Source organism: Rattus norvegicus, chromosome 10, assembly GCF_021556685.1.
Source record: "Rattus norvegicus strain SHRSP/BbbUtx chromosome 10, alternate assembly SHRSP_T2T, whole genome shotgun sequence".
Lineage (NCBI taxonomy): Eukaryota > Metazoa > Chordata > Mammalia > Rodentia > Muridae > Rattus > Rattus norvegicus.
Window position 1 is genome coordinate 43,774,865 of NC_141543.1, and position 23,937 is coordinate 43,798,801.

The 23,937-nt window shown below is 41.4% G+C and overlaps 1 protein-coding gene across 1 annotated transcript in view; it reads right to left on the reverse strand.

The window, feature by feature from the left end:
• Window positions 1-22,443, reverse strand: part of Rad50 (RAD50 double strand break repair protein) — a 51,926-nt gene extending 29,483 nt beyond the window's left edge. The window contains exons 1-13 of the mRNA NM_022246.2: window positions 22,161-22,443; window positions 21,227-21,310; window positions 17,974-18,125; window positions 15,603-15,788; window positions 14,771-14,975; window positions 11,914-12,042; window positions 11,533-11,698; window positions 8,990-9,183; window positions 8,408-8,614; window positions 6,933-7,115; window positions 5,593-5,750; window positions 3,352-3,527; window positions 2,451-2,688 (exon numbers count right to left, since the gene is read on the reverse strand). Of these exons, the coding sequence (NP_071582.2) occupies window positions 2,451-2,688; window positions 3,352-3,527; window positions 5,593-5,750; window positions 6,933-7,115; window positions 8,408-8,614; window positions 8,990-9,183; window positions 11,533-11,698; window positions 11,914-12,042; window positions 14,771-14,975; window positions 15,603-15,788; window positions 17,974-18,125; window positions 21,227-21,310; window positions 22,161-22,289 (2,207 nt within the window). The 5' untranslated portion in view covers window positions 22,290-22,443. The remainder of the gene's footprint in view (window positions 1-2,450; window positions 2,689-3,351; window positions 3,528-5,592; window positions 5,751-6,932; window positions 7,116-8,407; window positions 8,615-8,989; window positions 9,184-11,532; window positions 11,699-11,913; window positions 12,043-14,770; window positions 14,976-15,602; window positions 15,789-17,973; window positions 18,126-21,226; window positions 21,311-22,160) is intronic.
• Window positions 22,444-23,937: the final 1,494 nt, after the last annotated feature.

The following is a 23,937-nucleotide window of genomic DNA, read 5'->3' on the forward strand; positions in this document are numbered from 1 at the left end:
AAGTTTCAAGGCCAGGGGCTGGGGATTTAGCTCAGTGGTAGAGCGCTTACCTAGGAAGCGCAAGGCCCTGGGTTTGGTCCCCAGCTCCGAGAAAAAAAAAAAAAAGTTTCAAGGCCATGAAAGAGTCAGAAGAGGGCTGATTCGCAGTTGCTCTACATGGACTGCATGAGCCTAGAGAAAGAATCAGAGGCAATGTGGGATTCCGAGGCCAGGCAGGGACGCGAAGACCCATGGGCTACAGTGTGGCTTGTAGGCAGGGCGCGGCAGGGGCGCGGCAGCACTGCTATTCTCCTGGTTCAGTAACTGTACAGCCACACAAACTGCTGATCTCAGCAGAACAGTGTGTGTGTAGTCTCTGTACTAGTTCTGAAAGTTTTTTTCTAAGTAGAAAGTTATTTCAAAACTAAAAATATTTTAAATTACAGAGGAAGAGAAGAAGCCAGACACTCAGCCAAATGATACCTGGGCTCAAGGTTCAAAAACCACCAATCATTTTTTTTTCTTTTCTTTTTTTCAGAGCTGGGGACCGAACCCAGGGCCTTGTGCTTGCTAGGCAAGTGCTCTACCACTGAGCTAAATCCCCAACCCCCACCAATCATTTTTTAATATCACTATTTGCACTTGACTGTCAATAAGACAGGTACTGGCTCTATACCTATTATTGATGTCACCTGTAAAGCATTAACACATACTCAGGTTTTTTAAAAAATATAAAGTTTAGGGGTTGGAGAGATAGTTCAGTTAAAAGCACTGGTTATTCTTTCAGAGAACTGGGGTTCGTTACCAGTACCCATGTGGTAGCTAACAACTGTGTGTGACTACTGTTCCATGAGATTCAATGACATCTTCTGGCCTTCCTGGGCATTGCATGAATGTGGTGCATAGATCATATAAGAGAACAAAACACCCATACATATAAACTAAACTTTAAAAAAAAAAATAGTTTACTTAAAATTAAATTAATATGGTAAGTTTAAAAGATATGATAAACTAAATTAGCTACTAATAACAAGGAAAAAAAGCAATCCAAATGTTGGCTACTACATACTGAAACCATGATTAATTTTAATTTTTAAAAAGTACACTATGGGGGCTGGAGAGATGGCTCAGCGGTTAAGAGCACTGACTGCTCTTCCAGAGGTCCTGAGTTCAATTCCCAGCAACCACATGGTGGCTCACAACCATCTGTGATGAGATCTGATGCCCTCTTCTGGTGTGTCTGAAGACAGCAACTGTGTACTCACATTCATAAAATAAATAAAATCTTTAAAATAATTTTTAAAAAAAGGACACTATGACCACGAAATGCCAACCTAAAAGTACTGTGATGACAGACAAATTCTTATACAGAAAAAATAAAAGAAACAATTTCCTATTTTATATGTACATTAACACGAGCAATTAATTCCATTTCTTATTACTTCCAAAAACTGTGGTCACAGACCTGTTATACGTAAAAAGGGACAGTTAACAGCAGAACGATGGCTAAGAACCAGGAGCATACATACCATGTTAATCCTGCTTTCAAAGTCTCACACATACATACACTTTCTCAATGTGGTCCTCCCTCTTTAATGATGTAAGGTGCTCTAATTGTTCTTTAAAAAGTAAAGACACTTCCATTCTCAAGAACAGACTGCTAAGATCTATTTGGAGCTGGACATGGGTGCACATACCCAGAACTTGGGAGGTAGAAGCATGAGGAGTTAATGCTGACAACAACGTAAAGTAAACCTTTTTTTTTTTTGGTTCTTTTTTTCGGAGCTGGGAACCGAACCCAGGGCCTTGTGCTTCCTAGGTAAGCGCTCTACCACTGAGCTAAATCCCCAGCCCCTAAAGTAAACCCTTAATGTTGTCTTTTGGAGATCATAAGATTGCTTAGTGGGGAAAGACACCAACCACCAAACCTAATGGTCTGAGTTTGATCCCCAGGACCTACATGGTGGAAAAGAAAGAACAGATTTCTGAAACTGTCCTCTGATGATCACATGACAGACATGGAATGGTCACATGAACGGCCATACCCATGCCAAATAAATAAGATGTAATTTTAAAAGTTGGAGGTATTTTTTAGGGGGAGAGGGGGAGGTTTAGCAGTTAAGAGCAGTGGTTACTCTTCAAGAGGACCAGGATTTAGTTCCCAGCCTTTACATGGCAGCTCACGACCATATGTAACTCCAATCCCAGGGGATCTAATAACATTTTCTGGCTCCTGTGGGTACCAATTACCCATGTGATGCATAGACATACATGTAGAGAAAACACCCACACACACACATTTAAAAAAATGTTATTTTTTAGAAGAACTTTTCATATTTTAATTTGCTTGTGGGGTTTGGAAAATGACATCAACAACCAGTTTAGAACCTGCCACACCTATGACTCAAGCCAAGTCTCAGGAAACACACAGAGTAAGGACCACCCCATCCCCATGACTACTTCAGGCTTACCTCATGGGCACAAGCCCCAGCATTTCATCACGGCGCCGTTCTTTTTTTTTTAGTTCTGATTCTGTTGACTTGAGTTTATCTGGAGCAAGCCTCAGCTTGGACTGCAAGTCACTGATGACTTCCTGTAATTCAGCTTCCGTCTGAAATACTCTCTGACAGACTGGGCAACAGGACTGGTTTTCATCTGTCAGCTGAGTGATGAACTGGGAGTAAACTGCTGTGGCTCCAGCCAGCATGGCTATTTAAAAAAGTCAAGAAGTCCTAGTCACACACACATATATTTTCTTCCATAACTATTGTTCTTGCTTTATAAGTATACCCAAATAAAGATTCTGACACTGAAACCTTCCTAAGGATATTCTACATTCAATTTGCACCATTTTGGTATGTAATATTGTACTGAGGTCTTTCTATGTGTGAGGCATTTCTTACACTCCTTTACTCCTCTTTAATGTACTATAGAATACATAGCTTTATTTCCATTTTATAGATGATAAATCTAAAACACAAGAAAGGCTCAACAATCCCACAAGCTACTTGTACAGTAAAACTATACAGCCAGGAACAAGCTCAAGTCATTTGGGTCCATACAAAGTTTTAACATCTCCTAGCCTCAGGCTTGGGGGGCGGCTCAGCAGTTAAGAGCATTTGCTGCTTTAGCAAGACGAGCAGAGTTAGTTCTTAGCACCTATACTGGACGGCTCACTATCATCTCAAACACTAACTACCTCCAGGGATGATCTAATGACTCTGGCCTTGATGACACCTGACTCACATGCACATACCCCCTCATACACACAATTAAAATTAATTAAATTAAAATCTTAAAATCTCTGATCCTCAGTAGTTACCTGTGAATGAAATTTCCAAAGTCAAATTGATAATATAAACTGTAACTTACCTCGCTGCTTTGAGGATTTTTCAATATCTTCTTTAAGTCTGTCTAAGTCACTTTCAAAATCTTGGCTACCACAAACATCAAACAGTTTATCTTCATAACTAGACAGCTGCTCTTCCTTTTTCTTTAGCTCATTATTTATATGATTTTTATTTTGTTCGGCTGAAGCTAGTTCTTTGCTAAAATAAAAACAAATGTAGGATATTTTAAAAAATTGAACTGTCCAGGCTTAGTTTATGTACAGGAATGTCTTGCCTCTATACCTGCTCATGCGCCAGGCATGTGCCTAGTGCCCAAAGAGATCAGAAAAGCATATTGGATGCCATGGAGCTGGAGTTACAGGCGGCTGTGAGCCACCATGTGTGTGCTGGGAACCAAACCCAGATCCAAGACAAGAGTAGCTAGCGCTCTTAACCACTGAGCCCTCTTCTCCAGCTCCCAAGAAATTTGAAAAATTTGATTAAAGAGATACTAGATAAATTCTGTCAAAAGTTGTTAAAAGAGGTATGAGCAATTATTTCCCTATATTTGTATTTTTTTATAGTTTTGTGCTGGGAATAGAACCTAGGACCCCAAGCATGGGAAGTATACACACTCTACCACTGAGCTACATTTCTGCCACATTCTTTCTTTAGAAGTCAGAGGAACAAACTGAATGCTCTGATTCAATCTTCTAGTCGAATGCTCCCTCTAAGGCACTGACCCATCTGCTAATCCTGAGCATGGACCCATCCCCATGTAAATAAACGGGGGCAGAATTTTGCTCTATTTCTGGGGCTCACAGTCTTAGACCCCGGATTATGGGATGGAGCAAGTGGAAGCCACCTGCTGGCTCTGCTGGTGCCACAACTCTTAAACACCACCCAGCCAACCTCAGGGTTCACGTGTGAACCTCAGGGTAGCTAAGTTATGATGCAGGAGAGTCTTGAGATTCAATGTGCTGTATTCAGCTGGTTCCTCCTCTTTTTTCCTTTTTAAAGATTTATTTATGTATGTGAGTTCACTGTTGTTCTTTCCAGACACGCCAGAAGAGGGCATCAGATTCCATTATGGATGGTTGTGAGCCACCATGTGGTCACTGGAAATTGAGTTCAGGACCTCTGGAAGAGCAGTCAGTGCCTTTAATTGCTGAACCATCTTTCTAGCCCCAGCCTACTCTTTGAACTCAAGAAGAAAAGAACACAACAGATCAGATGATACTTAGTACTATCCACCGTGGTCACTGTAAAATCTCGGACAAAAAGGACTATAGGAGATACTTGCATTACACTGGGCTAATTACAGTCACAGTTACCTAAGTGCCAAGTACAGCCTTCATCCTCTCCAGTCTCCAACAAGCACCAAACCCCACTGATCTCTCATTGAGGAAACATCGTTCCAGGGCACCCCAGACACCACTCTTGCTGCCTCATCCTGGTTCCCCAAGCAGCCGCTGCTTCCACTGACAGCTCCTTTTCCTTAGCTCGCCAGCAGCGACTATTCCTCATATTTAGCCCCACACCCCCCTTTTCTTTTCCACTGTGGAGGCCATGCGTGCCATGCTGTGCATGTGGAGGCTAGAGGACAACTTGCAGAAATCAGTTCTCTTCCACATGTGGACCCCTGAGAATGAAGCGAGCCATGAGGCTTGGCAGTAAGGGTGCTCTCTGAGGTCGCTCACTTGCCCCTCTTTGTACAATTCTTTCCAGGGGACATGGCTTATACCAATTACTGTATCTCTTTAATAAACTGCAACAACTCGTAATTTCCTGAACTTAAAAAGCCTATTCACTAAAAGACTCTTCCAAGAAAAAAAAAAATTGAGCCAGGCACGTTGACATACACCTTATAATTCCAGCACTTCCAAATTGAGACAAGAGGGTCTTAAGTTGGAGACCAGCCTGGGCTATATTTTGAGCCCCTGCTCAAACAACGAACAAACAAAGCACCATTAGTTTAATACAGCAAAAGCCAAATCTATTGTCTCCCTAAACACTCACTGAGAAATACCTCTTATGTAACCAGTACTTAAGAGAGCATTGGAGAATGTCTAAGCAATGTACTGTTCAGACAGACAGAAAACAATCTCCGATGTCAATCTCTTTCTACAGTTTTGAGAGACAAGAGGCCCCAACTATTCCCATTACATATTACCTAATCGCCAGAAGTAAACTGAAAATGACATGACAATGAATGCTTAAAACAATTTTTTAAAAAGCATGAAATAAAGAGCTCTGTCTTAGTGGTAATGTTTTAGCAACTCACTTCAGTTTGGCAAGTCTGTCCCTGGTCTGATTAATCTCTTTGGATTTAGAATGAAGCCAGTCTTCAAGCTGTTTTTTGTTAGGAAAATATCCCAACAGTGAAGTTAGTTCATCACTGTGCCTGGACTTTATTTTTCTGATCTGTTCATCTTTGTCAGTCTATAAGGAAAATATAAAACAAATCAAATTTTAAAAGTCAAGACTGTTAATAACAAAAATAAATTCTGGAGACTGGTGCAATGGCTCACTCAGTCAAAATATTTGTCATTAAAAAGCTTGACAACAGAGTTTACCTCTGAAACCCACAGGAACACGGGACAGAACCAACTCTCTCTAAGGTTTTTGAGAGAGAGCCTCACTCAGTAGTCCTGACTGGCCTGGAACTTGCTACACAGAACAGGTTTTTCAGGATCTCACAGAGATCCCTCTGCCTCTGCTTACTAAATGACTGGACTAAAACTGTGCACTACCTAAAGGTGACTAAAAAGCCAAGTGTATGCTCATAAATACATACACCAAATAATAAGAACCTTTAAAATGAATTAAGTTAATAAATAAATTCTGAAATGATGCTTCGAGTTTCCAATTTAAAAATGAGAAGTATACAAATTCAGGCAAAAAATATAAAATTTGTAAAGGTTTGGAGAACTGCCTTTAAAAACAATGAAAACCATTGGTGTGTGTATACTCCAACCATGGCACACACACGTGGATCATGTGAATTCCAGGGATTAAACTCAGGCTTGGCAACAAGTATCTTCCCCTTCAAGACATCCGCCATGTCCCAGGATGGTCTTTTTAAGACAGAGTAACCAGTATCATAAAAAATGTAAACCTCTGTATGTCAAAAGTTGCCAACAGCTGGGGGTGGGGGGGATTTACACACCTTTAACCCTAGTACTTGAGATGTAGAGGCAGGTAGATCTCTGTGAACTGGAAGCCAGCTTGGTCTACAAAGGGAATTCCAGGACAGCCAGAACTACACAAAGAACCCATCTCGAACCATGTTTTTGTGTTTGTATTTATGGGCTTTTTGTTATTAAAACATAGCTTTTTCCAGGTGCAATGGTATATGCCTATATTTCTGGTTAGGAGAATCACTTGAGTCACAGAAGTAAGAGGCCAGCAAGGGCAACAGGGCTACAGCCCATCTCAAAAACAGTAACAACAATTAAAAAAACTTTTAAGTTAAAAATCTATTTTATCAGCCTATTTTTAGTTATTGTAACCTCTATAAATACAAAACCAATACCAAGTCAATACCTCAGTCTACTGACTAAAAATGGAAGATAAATTATTTTAAATACCGATCAGTATAGATACAGAGAAAGAAACTCATACTTTGTCTTTGGTAAGCATCTCCATCTGTGTGCGGGTTGTTGTATGATGGTTTAACTGCTCCATCTCCTGATCCAGTTTCCGCAGGTTCCTGTCCAGGTCCGCTTTCTCACTTTGGAGGTTTAGTATTTCTGCTTTTAGGGTTTCTATGCTGCTATTTTTCTCAGCCTTGCTTAGTTCACGTTCCTAATCAATTCAAACAAATGTACACGTATATGTTTTGTGCCAGAATTAGATAATGACAAGCTATGATTATTGCTAGCTTTGAAGTAGCTCTTTCTACTATTTGATGAATATATCATCTTTTCTTTTAGTAAACCTTCATTTTTACCAATAAAGCCAAAAATTATTCCTAAGAGAAACAAAATACTACTCTCTGCTCATATCCAAAAGAGAAAAATATAAACTATGCTTTGGGAAAAACCTTATTCAGGTTATTGTGCTGTGCTGCAATGATAGAGAATTAGTAAATAAACCGTGAAGAGTCAAACAGAAAGGAGAGATAAAAATTAGAAAAAACCAGGAGAGTCAAGAGCGGTGGCTTAGTCATTAGGAAGGAGCACACGCTGCTTTTCTAGAGGACCCACGCTGAATTCCCAGCACCCAGTCAGGCAGCTCACAACTACAGAGCCGATGCCTCTGTCCTTTCCTGGCACCTGGACTCCCTTGTACGGAATTCCACAGACACATGTACATATATGCACAAATAAAAATAATCTTTAAAAATAAAGAAAAAATTAGGAGAAATGTATATGTAGATTGAGTAATAACTCTTACTCCCCCCATTTAGGTATTTATTAAGCTCCCATGTAACTCACTCTACTCCTTGGCAGGTGTGATGCGGTCCGTCGCTAGCACTTGCCATCCTGACAGCACTATGTACGATATACTGTAAACTGATGAAAATGTACTCTGCAGTAGCCAGTTACAAACAGACAGCAGTTTCCCTAAGTCATGGAGGAGGGACACAGGTCTCACATGCATTAGGGCATCACTTTGAAGAGGAACAGAGATGTGAAAGAGGACAAAAGCAAGGAGGAAAACTCCAAACTCTTGAAGAAAATGGCCAGCAGAGTTTGTTTACCACAGGAAATGTGACAAGTCAGTCACATAAAAACCTCACTGTGTGGAGACTAACTGGAAGAGTATTTGCCTTTTAACTTCGGTCAGATACCAGGGACTTGTAACAATCACGCCACTTGGCTGTTTGGAACACACATCTGTGAACCACACTCAAAGGAGAATGCTTTTTGGAGACTCTAAAGCTTGAAAGTCTGAGCCCAAGTTTCTTTTCTTTTTTTAAATTTTCTTGATGATTCTAATTTTAATCCACCAATTTCTAGAATCAGAGAACTGATAATCGAGATATTTAAATGAGCTCACTTTATATGGGATACTAACTAAAGTGCTACAGCCTCAGGGTGAGCGGTGGGCCTTCGATGTGGCACTCAGTGGCACTTGTGACCTGGACAGCTTACCGCTTTTGTGAGCTCCTGGTCCAGCTCCAGAATCCTGTCCGAGGAGCCCTCCAGCTGCTGCAGCTCATTCCTCACGTTCCTCAGCTCAGTCTGCTTCTTCGTCAGGATCTCGGTCTTCAGCTCAATCATCCTCCCCAGCCCGCTCTTCTTGTCCCTCATCTCATCCATCTGTCTCTGCTTCAGCGCTTCTTTGTCTGTAAGGTCGCTCTAAATTTGAGAATCACATTAGTGATTCTGTCACTAAGTAACTACTTCCGTTTAAAGTAAAACATACAATGAACAAAACATAGGAAATAATTTCTAAAACTGGGAAAAGCATTGCCCAGAGGTGATGATTAGTAACTGAACAAACATTCTTGCAATTATCCTCAAAAATTAACTTTACTTAAAATAAAACCACAGATCTATACTATGCTCCTATTTTATCGTTATAAATTAAAAAAAATTCTAAAAGTTTTTTTCTACCTAATAGCCTAAAACTCACCTAAACATGCTACAAAACTGGGTTCACTTTAAAAGTTTATAGGATCACTTAGTGAATCTGACACAAAAAACAGCAAACCTGGGTTTCAAGATATTTACCAAGAGCTGGCTGGCAGTTTTAGCTTCTCTCTCCTGTCTCTCTCTCACAAGTTCATGAAAGTTTTTAATCTGTCTTTCACTGAATGGTCCACGCTCAAAACCATCCAATTCAAGATGTGCTGCCAAAGACTGAATCAGTGAGTCTCTGGCTCGGATATGCTCTTGATGTCGATCTGCCTGTAGTTGTAGACGACCTTTATTTTAAAAAAATAAGTTAAAAAAAAGTCATGGTAAAAGTAAACTTATATGCAGTTGTAAAAAATAACTGTAATCTTTATAAGCTCTGCCCAGCTTGTTCTAATGAACACTGTGTAAAGCTGTCATATAGTCTCAACTGGTATACTAACAGTGTATGATCCATCAGGCCTATCCAAACTCCCCAGTGTTATCTGCACTCATTCATTGTATGCATTAAATTTCATATATTTTTTTTTAAGATTTAAATTTTTTGTTTAGGTGTTTGTATGTGTTCCTGTGTGAGTCTGTGCCAGAGAAACAAGAGCATTAGATCCTTGGAACCACAGTTATAGGTGACGGTAAGCTACTGGGAACCAAATGCAAGTTTTCTGGAGAGCACAATGTGCTCCTAACTATTGAGCAATCTCTCCAACCTCAAGTTCTATATAATTTTACCCCATGTTATCTCATACAGCCAAACACAGTATAGATAGTAAACAGTTTCAACACTGTAAGAATCTTCTTGTTCTGTAACCATAAGCACAGCCATCTTCTTCCTGTCCCTTCTTCTATCTATTCCCTCTAGCAACCATGAATTTGTTCACTAGGTCCTCAACTCTGACCCTTCAGAATATTATTAAAATGGAAGCACACTATACAGCCCTGTCAGGAGCCTCTCAGCAAAGTGGGTTGAAATGGGATACAGAGTAGGACTCCGGGGTGGCTTTAAAGACTGATGGTCTCTGGACCTTCTAGCTTTCTAACTACACTTAAATGCTGATGATAACTTCTAAAAAGTCCTGAACACTTTCTTGCTCTTTCTGAGGGTTAAAAGCCTCTGGTTTAGGCAATTAACCTGTAGCCTAGCAGTGAGGGATGAAGTAATGTGGCCTTTGTTCTATCTCAGCAGGAACTGTGCAGCTCTAACTTCTAGCCTGATAGTTGGAAGTCAGAAGTAGCAAGAAGAAAAAGGGACACTTTGAAAACTGAATTTAGTGTCTATTTCTAAGTTGTAAAAAGTTTCCTATTTTCTAGAAAAAGAGAGAAAATAGAATGAATGAAAAAGGGGGATAAGGGAAAATTCACCCTCTACTCTTGGCCCTCAGCACGTCTACAACTTTCAGAACACATGATCACATGGTAAAAAGTTCATCACAAGTTCACACATAAATTCTAATCATAAACTGAAACAGAAGTTTACAACAGAGAATGTATACACGCATATCCACCAGGAGTGAGCATCTAACTAAGCATCATCACTTGTCACAGCCCACTGAGAGTTAAAAACCATAACTAAGTTATTAGTGAGGTTTTGCATAGATAAACCCAGTCAATATTTTGTCTTTCATCCTAGCACCTAAAATAAATTGTTAGTTCCCTTTCCATTACCTTTGGTTAATGTCTTGTTTTTCATTATTTAATATTTATTTATTTGTATATGAGTGATCTGCCTTCACATGCACCAGAAGAGGGCATCGGGTCCCATTACAGATGGTGGTGAGCCACCATGTGGTTGCTGGGAATTGAACTCAGGACCTCTGGAAGAGCAGCCAGTGCTCTTAACCGCTGAGCCATCTCTCCAGTCCCCTTGGTTAATGGTCTTGCAATCTCTTGGAATGTTCTCTGAGTAGTAGAATGTCTGCTTACTATCAGAAGCATTAACTGTTGACACATGTGAGACTGGCAGAGTTCTCACTGCAGTTTTGACTATCAGAAAGGACCTAATAGCAGTCTCACTATAGAAGAGCTTAATAAATACTGCTAATTTTAGGAATTCTTATAGGATCATCATTAAGAATTAAGAAGTTGGGCTGGAGAGATGGCTCAGTGGTTAAGAGCATTGACTGCTCTTCCAGAGGTCCTGAGTTCAAATCCCAGCAACCACATGGTGGCTCATAACCATCTGTAATGAGATCTGATGCCCTCTTCTGGTGTCTGAAGACAGCTACAGTATATTTATATATAATAAATATAATAAATAAAAAAAAAAAGAATTAAGAAGTCATCTATTTGTCCATATAGCATCACTACAAGACAGTACATCTTCATAGATTTGCTCAAAAGGGTGGGCTAATACCTAGTGATAGTTACATGTGTAATAATAACAGAAAAAGCATAATAGTAGCAGGAATATTTCCTAAAATGACTTCCTCCTGGGCCTTGCCTACCTGAGTTCTGTCCTAGATTTTAATCTAAGGTGGTCACCTCAAGAAGAGCACCTGCTAGCTATTAGCGTGTCCTATGATGGCTTCTGTCACAGCCCTTTGAGACTAGATGTTCTCAGTGTTAACTCTGTGGCAGTTCTTCATTCGTGCAGAAAATCTATGTTCTAGAAGGGAAAAGGCCAAGTAAGGTCTGTATCTTACCCTGCTCCACAAGCAGCTCTGCTCTTTCCTGGTTGAGGAGCCGAGCTTCTTTACTCAGCTTCTCCAGTTCACGCTGACAGTCTACCAAGCGCCTTTCTTTCTCCCTTACAGTTCTCTGGTGATTGTGATACAAGTCATTTAGCTGCTCATCAGTCCCTTGAAAAACCTGTGTCAAACCAAAATAGACAGCTTTAATGTACTAATACGACAACCACCCTAACACAATGGAGATTCTGTTCAATAGCCATTTTGATAGAGGTATCACAAATGTCAAGATTCAGATTTACTTCTCCCCGAAAGTGTGGAGACGAAAGGGGTTAAACGCAGTCCATTAGGATAATCCATGAATTTTCAAACAGAACAAAATTTATCACCACAAACCTTTTCCATCTTCTGTTCTAATTCACTGTTATCTTTTTCCATTTGCTTCTTTCTGCTATCCAAGGCTTTAATTTCATTGTCAAGTCTCATTATTTTAGAGAGGTTATGTTCAATCTCTTTCAGGCGATTCTGAAAGTAAAGGTATATTCTACATGAGCAGGATCCATTCTAGCCTACATCATTAGAAAGGGACATCAGTTATGCACAGACCATTTAACAAGACACCACCAGTTAGTGCTGATATAGCCTGTAAAGAGTCACTAGAAACACGGTAGAGCACTCAGGACACCATGAAGCACATACCTTGCTTTCACCAGCTTCTACACAAGTCATTTGTTCAGAAGGCATTGACGGCTATGGTGTGAAATGACACATTTTAACTATTTATGCTAAATTGATAAGAAGAGATTCTACACTTGATCTTGGAAGACCAAGAGATGATTTATTATTATACATGTGTATGTGTCTGTGTACATGCCCAAGGGGACAGGTGGTAGATCTCCAGGAACTAGAGTCAAAGTAATTGTAAGCTGTCTGAAAGGACTGTCGGAATTGAACTTGGATCTTCCACAGGAACAGTGAGCTGTCTTAACTGCTGAGCCTTTAATCCAGCTTGTGAAATGCCACATTTTTAAGAACAAAATTCTTAAATGGCTAGTTTACTTTTTTAATTACAATGATGATGATGATGATGGTGGTGGTGATGATGATGATGATGAAATGGTAAAGCATGGTCCTAGGGCTTTAAACATGATAGGCAAGCTTTTAGCACTGAACTACAGCTACAGCGCCAACGTCTTGTTGTTCTAGTTGACACAGAATCTCATGCAGTCCACACTGGCTTTAAACTCATTATGTAGCCAAAGACAACCTTGAATATTCAATATTTCTGCCTCCCCTCACCAAGTGCAGCAGGCATGCATGTGGTACACAGATATGCACACAGGCAAAATACCCACACACATAAAAATAAAGTAAATTATACTAGTAATGTCTCTCGTGTTTTATTCCTTAGTGGGTATATGTAATCACCATACAAACAGGAGCGTCCTTCACTTTGATTCCTCCTATATCCCCAGAAGTGTTTAATGTAGCTAAATGAAAGAGATTTGAGCAAGGTAATATTACAAATAACATCACTGAAGAACACCTACTGTGTTCCAGACAGTCCTAGGTGCTACTCTAAGTTCTCTCTGACTACAAGACCACAAGCTAAGCAGCACGGTCAGAAGACTTAACTAACTTGGGCAAAGCTGCATAGACCATGCTGGTGTGGTGGTACACACCTGTAATCCCTGGGATCAGAAGGGGAGCAAGAGAATTACAAACTGTTTATTGAGGGTGACAAAATGAAAGCTCATCTTAAAGACTCAAAGACCAAACAAGACTGGGAGGTAAGACTGGAATGCTGATCCTCCTTGAGCCTGCAAACTGAAGTATGGATGTGCAACACACAGGACATACTGGGTAAATGCTACTAAATGCATGCACTTCCTGAAGGCTTTCAGCTGCTGGCCTCCTCTAGGCTCTGAAGGAGGTAGGAAGAGGATCCCTTGATCCTAGACTAGGATTCTAAGGTCAGCCTGGGCAAATGGCTAGGTCCCGCCTCAGAGATACATATCTAAAGCCCAGAAGGTAGGAACAAGAAACAACCAAAACCAAGTACACAGGAAATGCTTTAAGAAAACCTGCTAATTTGTAAGCTGGTTAAAACAACAACACACGGTTTAGAAAACTATACTAATTTACATATATAGGGGTGAATTCCAAATTTTGTACAATGTCAAGAATGCCCTTAAAATTATAGAAGTTCTCTACAAAGACCTGTCAATTTGAAAATTTCAAAAGAGAAAAACAACTGTAAAGTCAAGTCTAGCTACAGCAGTGCTCGACAGCTCAGACCTGTGCCAACCACTCACTCAAATCCAACCTCTCCGGGCAAGGTAAAGACCAACTGTCTAAGCACACACCTTTAGGCCCAGCACTGAGAATCAGAGCATAGAGCATAGCGGCCTGCAATGGCTAGCCTGGTCTATAGGACAGCCAGGGATACACAGAAAGAGCCTTTATTGAAAAGACAAAATAACTAATAAAAAAGACTGACCATCAAATGCAGACCTAAGACTTCAGTCAAACTTAGTATCTCATAATTTTAAAGAAATATACATGCTCTCAAAGTTCATATAAAAACAGGGTACTTTATAGGGATGGAGACATGGCTTAGTGGTTAAGAGTAGCTCCACTCACACAGTGACTTACAGTTTGTGACACCAGGTCTAGGGAATCAGATGCCCTTTTCTGGCTTTCATAAGCACTGCATGTACATGGTGCAGTCAGACATGCAGGCAAAACAATGTTTTTAAAAATAAAATAAAAATAAATGTTTTTTTTTAAAGGTAATTAGGCTGGGAAATAGTGACACACGACACACTCTTAATCCCAGCACTCAGGAGGCAAAGGCATATGGGTCCCTGAGTTCCAGGCCAGTCCAGTCTAACAGGATAGCCAGGGCTACACTGAAAAACGTTCTTGAAAAACCAAACAAACAAACAAGTACTTTAGGGGTAAATGCTAGAACAGTGACAAAGGGGATTTCTTCTTTGTATGCTAGGTAACAGCTAGTGCACGCCATGGTAAATATAACTAGTAACTAATTACATTTGTGTACTTGTAAATTGTATACTTATGAATTGCTGAGAAAATAGATTTTAGGTACTCTTCCCACACAAAAGAGGTATAACAACGAAAATGTTAGTTAGCTGGCTTTACCCATCCCTATAGCAAATACTTACATTAAATCATAGTACATATTATAAACATACAGTTTTAATTTGCCCATTAAAAAAAATTCAGTTACCTTCAATGGCTCAAGCTCATTCTCATAGGCTTTGACAATTTCCCGTGAAGATGCTAACTGGGCTTCCTTACTAGTGATCTGATCTCGGATCTCACAAGCTTTCTCCTTATTTTGCCTCAGATATTTCAATTCTGTTTGACATTCTTTTACTTTCTGACCTTGTGTCTGTCGTACCTGTCGAAGCGTATCTAGGGCTTTAATGTACCTTTGAAGATATGGAAAAAAGGTAAAATTTCTGGCTAAGTAAATTACAGTAGAATATTATGCAAACATTAATATTACATTTAGAGTTAATGACCTGGAAAAAATTTATCACATCAGAACTAAGGGAAAAAAAATTTACATATTTCCTCTCAGACAAACTTTCAGCCACAAGAAAACGGAAAGGAAATGTACCTAATGGTTGCCACCTGGTGGAATAGTGTGTGCTGACCCTCTTTGCTTTTTATTTTTTTATAAAACAGCATCGAGTTGGCCACAGTGGTGTTCACCTAATGTTCCAGATGCTAGTTGAACACAGAAGTTCGAGGGCAGCCTGGCCAATAAAACCAACAGAAACGGGGTTGGGGATTTAGCTCAGTGGTAGAGCGCTTGCCTAGGAAGCGCAAGGCCCTGGGTTTGGTCCCCAGCTCCGAAAAAAAGAACCAAAAAAAAGAACCAAAAAAAAAAAAAAAAAAAAAAAAAAAAAACAGAAACAACATGGCCCAGATTGGAGGTGTAACTAACTCATGGTGAAGCCCAGGTTCTTGGCACAAGGACCTGGCTCAAGCACAGCCTCCTAAAGTAAAACAAGACTACACAACATCGCAGCTTCAGCAGCACACTTACAAACCTTGTTGCTGAAAAAATCTCATCAAATTTCTGCTTCAGAGCCTTTCCTTCACTTAGAGGCCAATTTGAGTCTTCTTGGTGGCAGAAAATAACATTGTTTAGCACAGACTTGGAAACCCCAAGACAACTTATCATTTCTCGGTCGATTTCTGCACATTTGGAGCTGAGACTGACTTTTTCACCGTGCCTACAGAAAGTGAGAATCAAGGCTGTTAGTGAAAGGAGCCTGCAGAGGCACTAACTGTGTTGTTCAGTCTTCCAGTTCTTGAAGGTCTCATCTATGTGAAGCTCACCTCAGACTCACTATGCAACCAGGAATGACCTTGAGCTTCTGATTGTCCTATCCTGACTCCTAAGTGCTAGGATTTCTAGGGTCTGCCACCCCCAGTCTATGAAGTGCTCAGGACCACACTGACCACTGTACATTAGGCAAGCACTCTACCAACTGAGCCCACGCCAGTCTGTACAAAACAAAACTGCCCTTTCCATGGCTCATTAAAATCGCCTCCTCATGCTAAGAAAACTTAGTGCTAGGAAGGCAGTGAATAGTGAAGTGTTTGCCACCTAGCATGACGAGTGGTTTATCCTTGGCACCCATGGAAGAAGGCTCATTTGTAATCTCGGTGCTGAAGAAGCAGAGACAGAACTCCTGGGACTCACAAGCCATCAGACTCACTGAATTGGCAAGCTCCAGGTCAAAAAAGGACAATGTCCCAAAACACAAGGTGAATGGCTCCTGAAGAACCATACCCAAAGCAAAGCTGAACTCTGGCTTCTTCAAACACACGCAACAGGGAGGACAAAAGCCAACCCTTCTGTGGTCAAAAAGGTCACTGATGAGAAGGTTATGTAAAACAGGTAGTTCAAGAAAGAAAGCAAGAATGAAAAATAATATAGTAGTATGTTTTCTGGTCCATGTGGTCTAATGTATATATGGGCACACAACTGTGTGGGGGCCAGAAGACAATGCAAGGTGTCTTTCTCAAATCCCCCCTTTCTTCTTAGACATGGTCTCTCTACTAAATCTGGAGTTCATTGATTCAGCTGACTGAGAATCCCAAGATTTTCCTGTCTGTTTCCCCAGAGCTGGAATTACAGCCACACATGACCTCATCTGACCTTTACATAGGTGCTGAGAATCAAACTTTGGTCCTTACACTTGTTTGCAAGCATCTTCCTAGTCTCCACATTTGGACTTCTAAATAATTAATTTAAACCAGCTAGAGTGCAGGAACTTGGCTGCCAGCAGACGGTATCAGATCTTCTGCAGCTGAAGTAAGGGGATTCTGAGAAGCAGGTGATCCTGATGCAGGTGCTGAGAACCTAATTTAGGTCCTCTGAGAATGCAAGCACTCTGAACCAGAGCCATCTCCCTAGCCCCAATAACAATTATCTACACGTGATCTCAGACAAAAGGCTGAGAAGTGATGAAACCCACTTTCTAACCCACATTACATGTGTTTCTGATCCTTCACCTTTCCCGTCTATACTGACAATCAGTACAATTACGTATAACTATTTCAAACTAGTATATTTAAAAGTCCAAGTAGGTGAGCCGCTGGGGTGGCTCACACTTAGATCCTAGCTTTGGGGAGGTTGATGCAGGTGGACTGTTTTGAGGAGGAGGCCAGCCTGGGCTGTCACAAAGTTTGCTAGATGTAGTGGTGCATACCTATAAGGTTTTCTTGGGAGGTGGAAACAGGAAGATCAGGAAGTCATCCTTGGCTACACAGGAAGTTTGGGACCAACCTAGACTACATGAGATCCTTATCTCAAAAAACAAAACAGGGGTTGGGGATTTAGCTCAGTGGTAGAGTGCTTGCCTAGCAAGTGCATGCCTTTAATCCCTGCACTTGGGAGGCAGAGGCAGGTGGATCTCTGGGTTTGAGACCAGTCTAGTCTACAGAGTGAGTTCCAGGACAACCAGGGCTAGACAGAGAGACCATGCCCCAAAACAAATAGATAAACAAACAAAACATACAAACAAGGAAAGGAAGGAAAGGTGAAAGAAGGAAGGCAGGCGGGAAGGAAGGAAAGAAGAGAAGGAAGGAAGGAAGGAAGGAAGGAAGGAAGGAAGGAAGGAACAAACACACACCAAGTCTGAGGTCAAATGTGAAGATATAAACCTGTAACCCCAGGACTGAAGAGGTTGAGGCAGGGGCATTCATATGAGTTTGAGGCCAGCCTGGGCTACACAGTGAGTTCCAAGCCAGGCTGAGCTAAAAAGTATGAGCCCTTGTCTCAAAAAGGAAAACAAAGTTCTACTGAAAGAAAGTTAATACACTCCCCTAAAATAAAGTGATAGTTACAGAAAGGCTTTCAGGCCCTGAGACCAGTGTGAGCACCTCTCCAAGTCCAAAGTGAGTACCTACTTTATTCTAGTAATGACTCCTTCCAGGGTTTTAAATTCGGTTTTTTTACTTTTCTGACTGCAAAGCATGGACCTCTGCACAAGTACCATCTCTCCATTGACATCACGAAACTGCAGGCGAATTTGGGCACGCACATCTGTTTCTTGAGCAACCTTTGATGGGAAACAGAAAAACACTATTGTAAGCAGCATCAGCCTGTTTTTATCAGAAAGGAAGAGCACTGACAACCTTGCTTATCCAAAATTGAGGGGGACACCACTAAAAGTTCTCATTCAAAATGAGCCACTTTTATATGAATTTCACACTGGGAAAGTATACAGCCTAACTGATTTTTTTTCAAAATCATGCAGTTTTTTGCAGCCCCCTCTGTTCGGTGTTCACTGCCCTCTGGCCAGTCATTGTCACTGGCCTGTACATTGTCGTATTCCCACTTTTATAAGCACTAATAACAATGTCTAACAAAAGCCCTCCCTCATCAAGAAAAACTCCTAGCTATTGCCCTCTTACAGAAAAAAGAATCATAAAATAATGACTGATTTCCTGATCACTGAAGCTGGTTTTGTGGATGGCTTTGTGGAGGGCAGTGAATGGCTCCATATACCCAAACACCCTATCACTTAACATAGTGAAGCTGGCGGCATGCTCCTCTTCCTGATGTATAAACACATTAGCTCAGTACTCTAGCTTCGGGCCTAGAAGCCCCATTCACTTCCTATTTGATCTGGAGGCTTTAAATAGTAATTGCACTAAACTATATGCCTATCAGAAATTCCTAATTTTCTTTTTGATTTTTTAATAACTTGTTCAAGGAGAAACCCTGAAGCCACACTCATGCTTCTGCTCTCTACATCATCATGCAGAACATCGGCTCATCCGCTGGCTCTGCCCTCAGGTCAAATCCCAAATCTAAGTATCACTGGTTCTACTACTTTAACAAAATCACCAATACATCTTACCAGTCTGTCACAGGCCTCTCAGTCTCTGCCACCTACCTTTGTCACTTACAGTCTTCTGTCAGCAAGCCTGACTCCTTAAAGCATAACTCGGATGGTGTGTTTTCTCTGCTCAAAATCTTCTGTCTCTTTGGATTAACAACTGGTGAAGGATACGGGTCAGCAGGAAGGCACTAGCATTTGAGGCCCCACCAAACCTAGTGTCTTCTAACTTTGACTGGGCTTTCTAGTTCTCCCTTTACTACTTTGCTCCTCTAAGTTCTTGATATACTCAGCGTGTTTTCATTTCATGGACTCTGCACCCTACTGACGCTGAATGGAAGTCTTCCCAGACTTCAAGCAACTAGCTTCCTCTTGAATAAATACAGGGGAGGTGGGGGTGTTGTTTGCTATGCAAAAGAAAAAAAAATTGTGTTTGTTTTTGAGACTGGGTCTCTCTATGTAATTCTGGCTGGTCTGGAGAACACTTCAAGAGTGCAGGCAGAAACAAACAAACAAAAAACAACAAAAACCTTAGGGGATCACTGAGTGCTCAAGTTACGGTTGGTGGTGGCATCAAAGCAGTGGTGCTAACGGAACAAACAGGACAAATGCTGGATCCATTTTAAGGGGTAGCAAAGGCTGGCTTGTGGGTTGAAATGCCCTAAGATAAAGAAATCAATTAAGGCCAATCCACACATTTTGGTATGAAAGAAAATATGTGACTGATCATATCTCTAGCTTACTAAACTCAGACGTGAGTGTGGGGAGCTACTCCTAACTTATGCTCAACCAGATAGAGGCAATTCCTCATTCCCTCATTCCCAGGTATGTCAAGGGTTGTGTCATCTTGTCAAAAACATAACCAGTTGGCTTTGTTCGTTTGAGACAGGGTCTCATGTAGCACCGTCTGACCTTGATCTCCTGAGCCTTGGGCCTCTATTCCTAGACTGCTGGATTACCGACTTGTGGCAGCATCCCAAGCTTACATAAACGTTTAAAGTCACATTTAATGATGCTACTTAAATGACGTACAGGTAACCAGGATAAATAAACTAGGGCTGGAGGCAGAAGCAAGTCAATCTCTGTTAAATTCAGGGTCAGCTTGGTTCACACAGCTAGTCTCAGGTCAGCCAGGACTATACAGTGAGACTTCATATTAAAGCAAATAACAAAAACCCTGCAGAGGTTTTCATTGAGGGAAAACTCAATGAAATATTAACAGAAAGTAAAAACAGCAAGTGTGTATATGTATTAACAGATGCACAGCACACCACCTATTTAATTTGTATAATAAATAAAATTCTGATACACTAAAATATAAATATGTAAGTGTAATTATAGATACACAAAGACATGGTTTTACAAGTGCAAAAAGAATTTAACAATAAGGGCAGGGAGGTGGGAAGAGGGGGTGGTTGTGGAGGGGGAACACCCTCATAGAAGAAAGGGGCAGGGGGATGGAATGGGGACTTACAGGTGGGAAAACAGGAAAGGGGTAACATTTGAAATATAAATAAAGAAATATCCAATAAAAAAAAAAGAACAATAAACACCTTACTGGGATTTAGTAGCATTAAATAAAATCACATTCTTGTATATAAATATGCAACAAGAAAAACCCATAAGGCAAACTTAATGTGCTGTATACACACTTGTAGTAAAAACACTGAATTCCAAGCAGTGCTTCCCAAAGGTTTTCATCATGGTAGACTATAGTGAAAAGCTAAAAGCAATCTAACTGCAACTATTAATGATATTTATATAGCATCACAGATTCCAACTAAAAAGACTTCAGCTAAATTAAAAAAAAAAAAGTCTACAAGACTGAAACATCCCACACACCAAGAATAAGAATTCATTATAGTGGGTTTTGCTTCTTTTTTTTCCTCAAAACTTCCCTTGTATTATTAGTGTGTGTCTGTGTGCGTGCATGTTTGTGCATGAGCACACCGTCAGAGAACAACCTGTGGAGTCCATTCTCTCCTTCTGCCTTCACAAGTTTGAACCCTGGCTTGCATAGCAAGTGCATTTCCCTGAGCTTGCCAGCCCTATAACGTTTTAATAACCTCACGCTGCTGTATGGCAATGTTTAGGGGGAAAACCCCTGAAATGTATCTTTAGACAGGACTACAATCTCTGCTGGGTAAAACAGCCCATAAAAAATAAAAATAATAACAGTGGTTATCACTGGGTGTTTCCACTGTAGATAAGCTTCTTTGCACACTTTCCACTCTTAGGTCCTCTACGATAAGCAACTAGTACTTTTAGAATTATAAAAATGTAATTTTTAAGATACAAAGCTTCACAGACACCATTACCTTGGGATCATGAACAAATGTATTTCCTTTGGTTCCAGGAGGGAAATCTCCAGTACAAATATACTTTAGACATTCAATGATGGTCTAAAGAAATACAAAGTTGTGTTAGTTATGAGAACCACAGTAGCTTATGACAAATATCAATTCGCAGCCAGGTGTGGAGGTCCATGCCTACCATTCTAGCACTTAGAAAGTGGTCAAGAAAATCAGAAGTTCCAGGTCAAGTCTAAGCTACGTGGGATGCTGTGTCCAAAATAAAGAACAAAAATATGCATACATGCAGCTAATATATATAAGCACTTCATTATGTCTTCCTTCCAGGAGACTAAGGCTAAGGATGTACCTGGTACAATGTCAAGTAACATTTCCACATAAATGGTCCACCTCCTGGTATTCAATACCCAACTTGGTATTTCTGGCTACCTTGCAACTCATTATGTAGACCAAACTGGCTGGCCTCAAACTCACAGAAATGGGTGTGCCTCTGCCAATCTAGGATTAAAGGAGTGTGTCACCACGTACAGCCCAAGTTTTCGGAAGTAACAAAATAATTTTCCAGTGTAAGGGTTACTCCATCAACTTCATGTTCACAATAAGGCATTTTTTTCATTCGTTGTTTTACCACTAGACATGTTTTGCAACTCTAGGTTACCTATTTCTCATTAAAACCCTTTTTGGGGGGGAGTGATGGGGAATCCAGTTGGGAACAGGTGAGGAGTGACTGTTAGGCTTCGGGACAAGGGGGCGGGGCTGGGAAGCAGGGGCGCAGGCGGCTTTCCCCGGGAAGTGGATGAAGTGGATGACTAGGGCGGAGCGCAAGCGTGGGCTTCCGACATTCCGAGAGATTGGGTCAGGCCAGCTGAGGTCCCCGAGGCCCACGCACACACAAGGCGACACCCTAAACATCTTCTGGGGCCCTCGACTCAGGACTTACCGTCTTCCCCGCCCCATTGGGTCCAACCAAAATTGTGAGGGGGCTGAAGAAAGAGATAATTTGCTTATCTTTATCCTCTATCCCAAAACTTCGCACGCCCAGAATGCTCATCTTTTCGATCCGGGACATGTTTGCACCACGCTTCTTATCTCACTGCCAGGGACCAGTTTAACCTCGAAGCGGAAGCTGGGCAAGCCGGGAAGGGACGCCACGAGAGGACCCGAAAGTTCCGAACCCGAGCTGCGAGTGGGAGCTCCGGCGGCGAGAACACTTCCGGTACCGCGGGCTTCTGTTTCCCGGGAGGGCACAGGCCGGTTCAGGACCGCACACCCAAAAGAAACGAAGCCAGCCAGCAGCAGCAAGCTCGCAGATTCCCGCCTCAGTTGACCTGGGGGTCACGTGGGGGCGGGCGCGTACTTGTCCACGCCTCTCGCACGCCCGAGGCATGCCGGGAAGTGGGAGTCCTAATGTACGGAGCAGGTCGACCAGCTGCTGTTCTTTAAAGTTGGGCGGGGCAAGCTTCACTGTTTGCTTTAGTGTTTTGAGACCGGTTCTAGCTCTGTAGCTCCAACTTGCAGTTCTCCTGCCTCACTCTTCCGAATGTCGCTATTACAGAGCCTCCTAGCCCGTCTGAAAAGCATAACTTTAAGTAGCGAAGACCAGACTTTTCTATCCACATTTGGATCCCTGGACTGCAAGAATGGGTGGGCTGGGGTGCATTCAGAAACCCAGTAAATGGTTTGTTAATGACAACTGCTGTACTGACAATACTGTTTATTTGCGTTTTTCACTGTCACTTTCTAGTGGCCAGTAGTTTCTCTTGATCACATGACTGTGATGATGCCATTACAACAGACTGCACTCTAGTATATATTTTTGCTTTAGAATAGGTCAGTGTTTATTTCTACTAAGCTGTAAACATTACTAGCTAAGGCTTACATAAGCTTGTATTGAGATCCTTGCAGAGCCAATGGCTTTGTGGAGAGGTGGCTCAGCAGTTAAGAGCACTTGCTCTTGCAGAGAGAGGACCAGGGTTCTGTTCCCAGCACCCACGTGGTGGCTCCAAATCTGTAACTCCAGTTCCAGGGCATCTGACACCCTCTTCTGACCTTCCTGAGTACCAGACATAGACATGCTGCACATACAAGCAGGCAAAACACACTTAAAGTGTATATGGGGGGGGTAAGTTTTGCCACTGAACTATTAGTAATATACACATGCCTCCACCCTCAGCAGTATTTAAAAGTGCAAAAGGAGTTTAAGACCAAAAGTTTGGGGACTGTTACTGTAGACCCAAAACCAGATGCTTTCCAAGACAAAAAGTCCACTCCTGTCAACATGGTCACAAGGTAGGAATCAGGTAGGAAGGGTTGGCATTGTAATTCAAGCCTGTAATTCCAGCACTTCGGTGAGTGACTGAGATAGGAGGACCGCTTTTCACCGTAGGCATGGACTAAGAGTGAGACTCTGTCTCATAAAAAAATAAAAGCCTGGCCTGGAGTGCCCAACACTGATTCATAGTTTTATAGCACAACTCCTGGACCTTAGGCTCAGAAGAGGGGATGAGAAGATTGTGAGAACCAGAGGTCCAGAAAATCTGTGCAATCGTCTCAATACACATAACACCTTAGCAATATGGCTGCCTAAACAAGACTTGAAGGACATCAGCAGACATGCTGACATGGAAGAAGAAACCAATAGAGAACTACAGTGGAAATAGCTGCCGAGAAGATTGGAAATGGTCTTTCCTGGGGAAGAGTTGGTTATCCAGTACAAA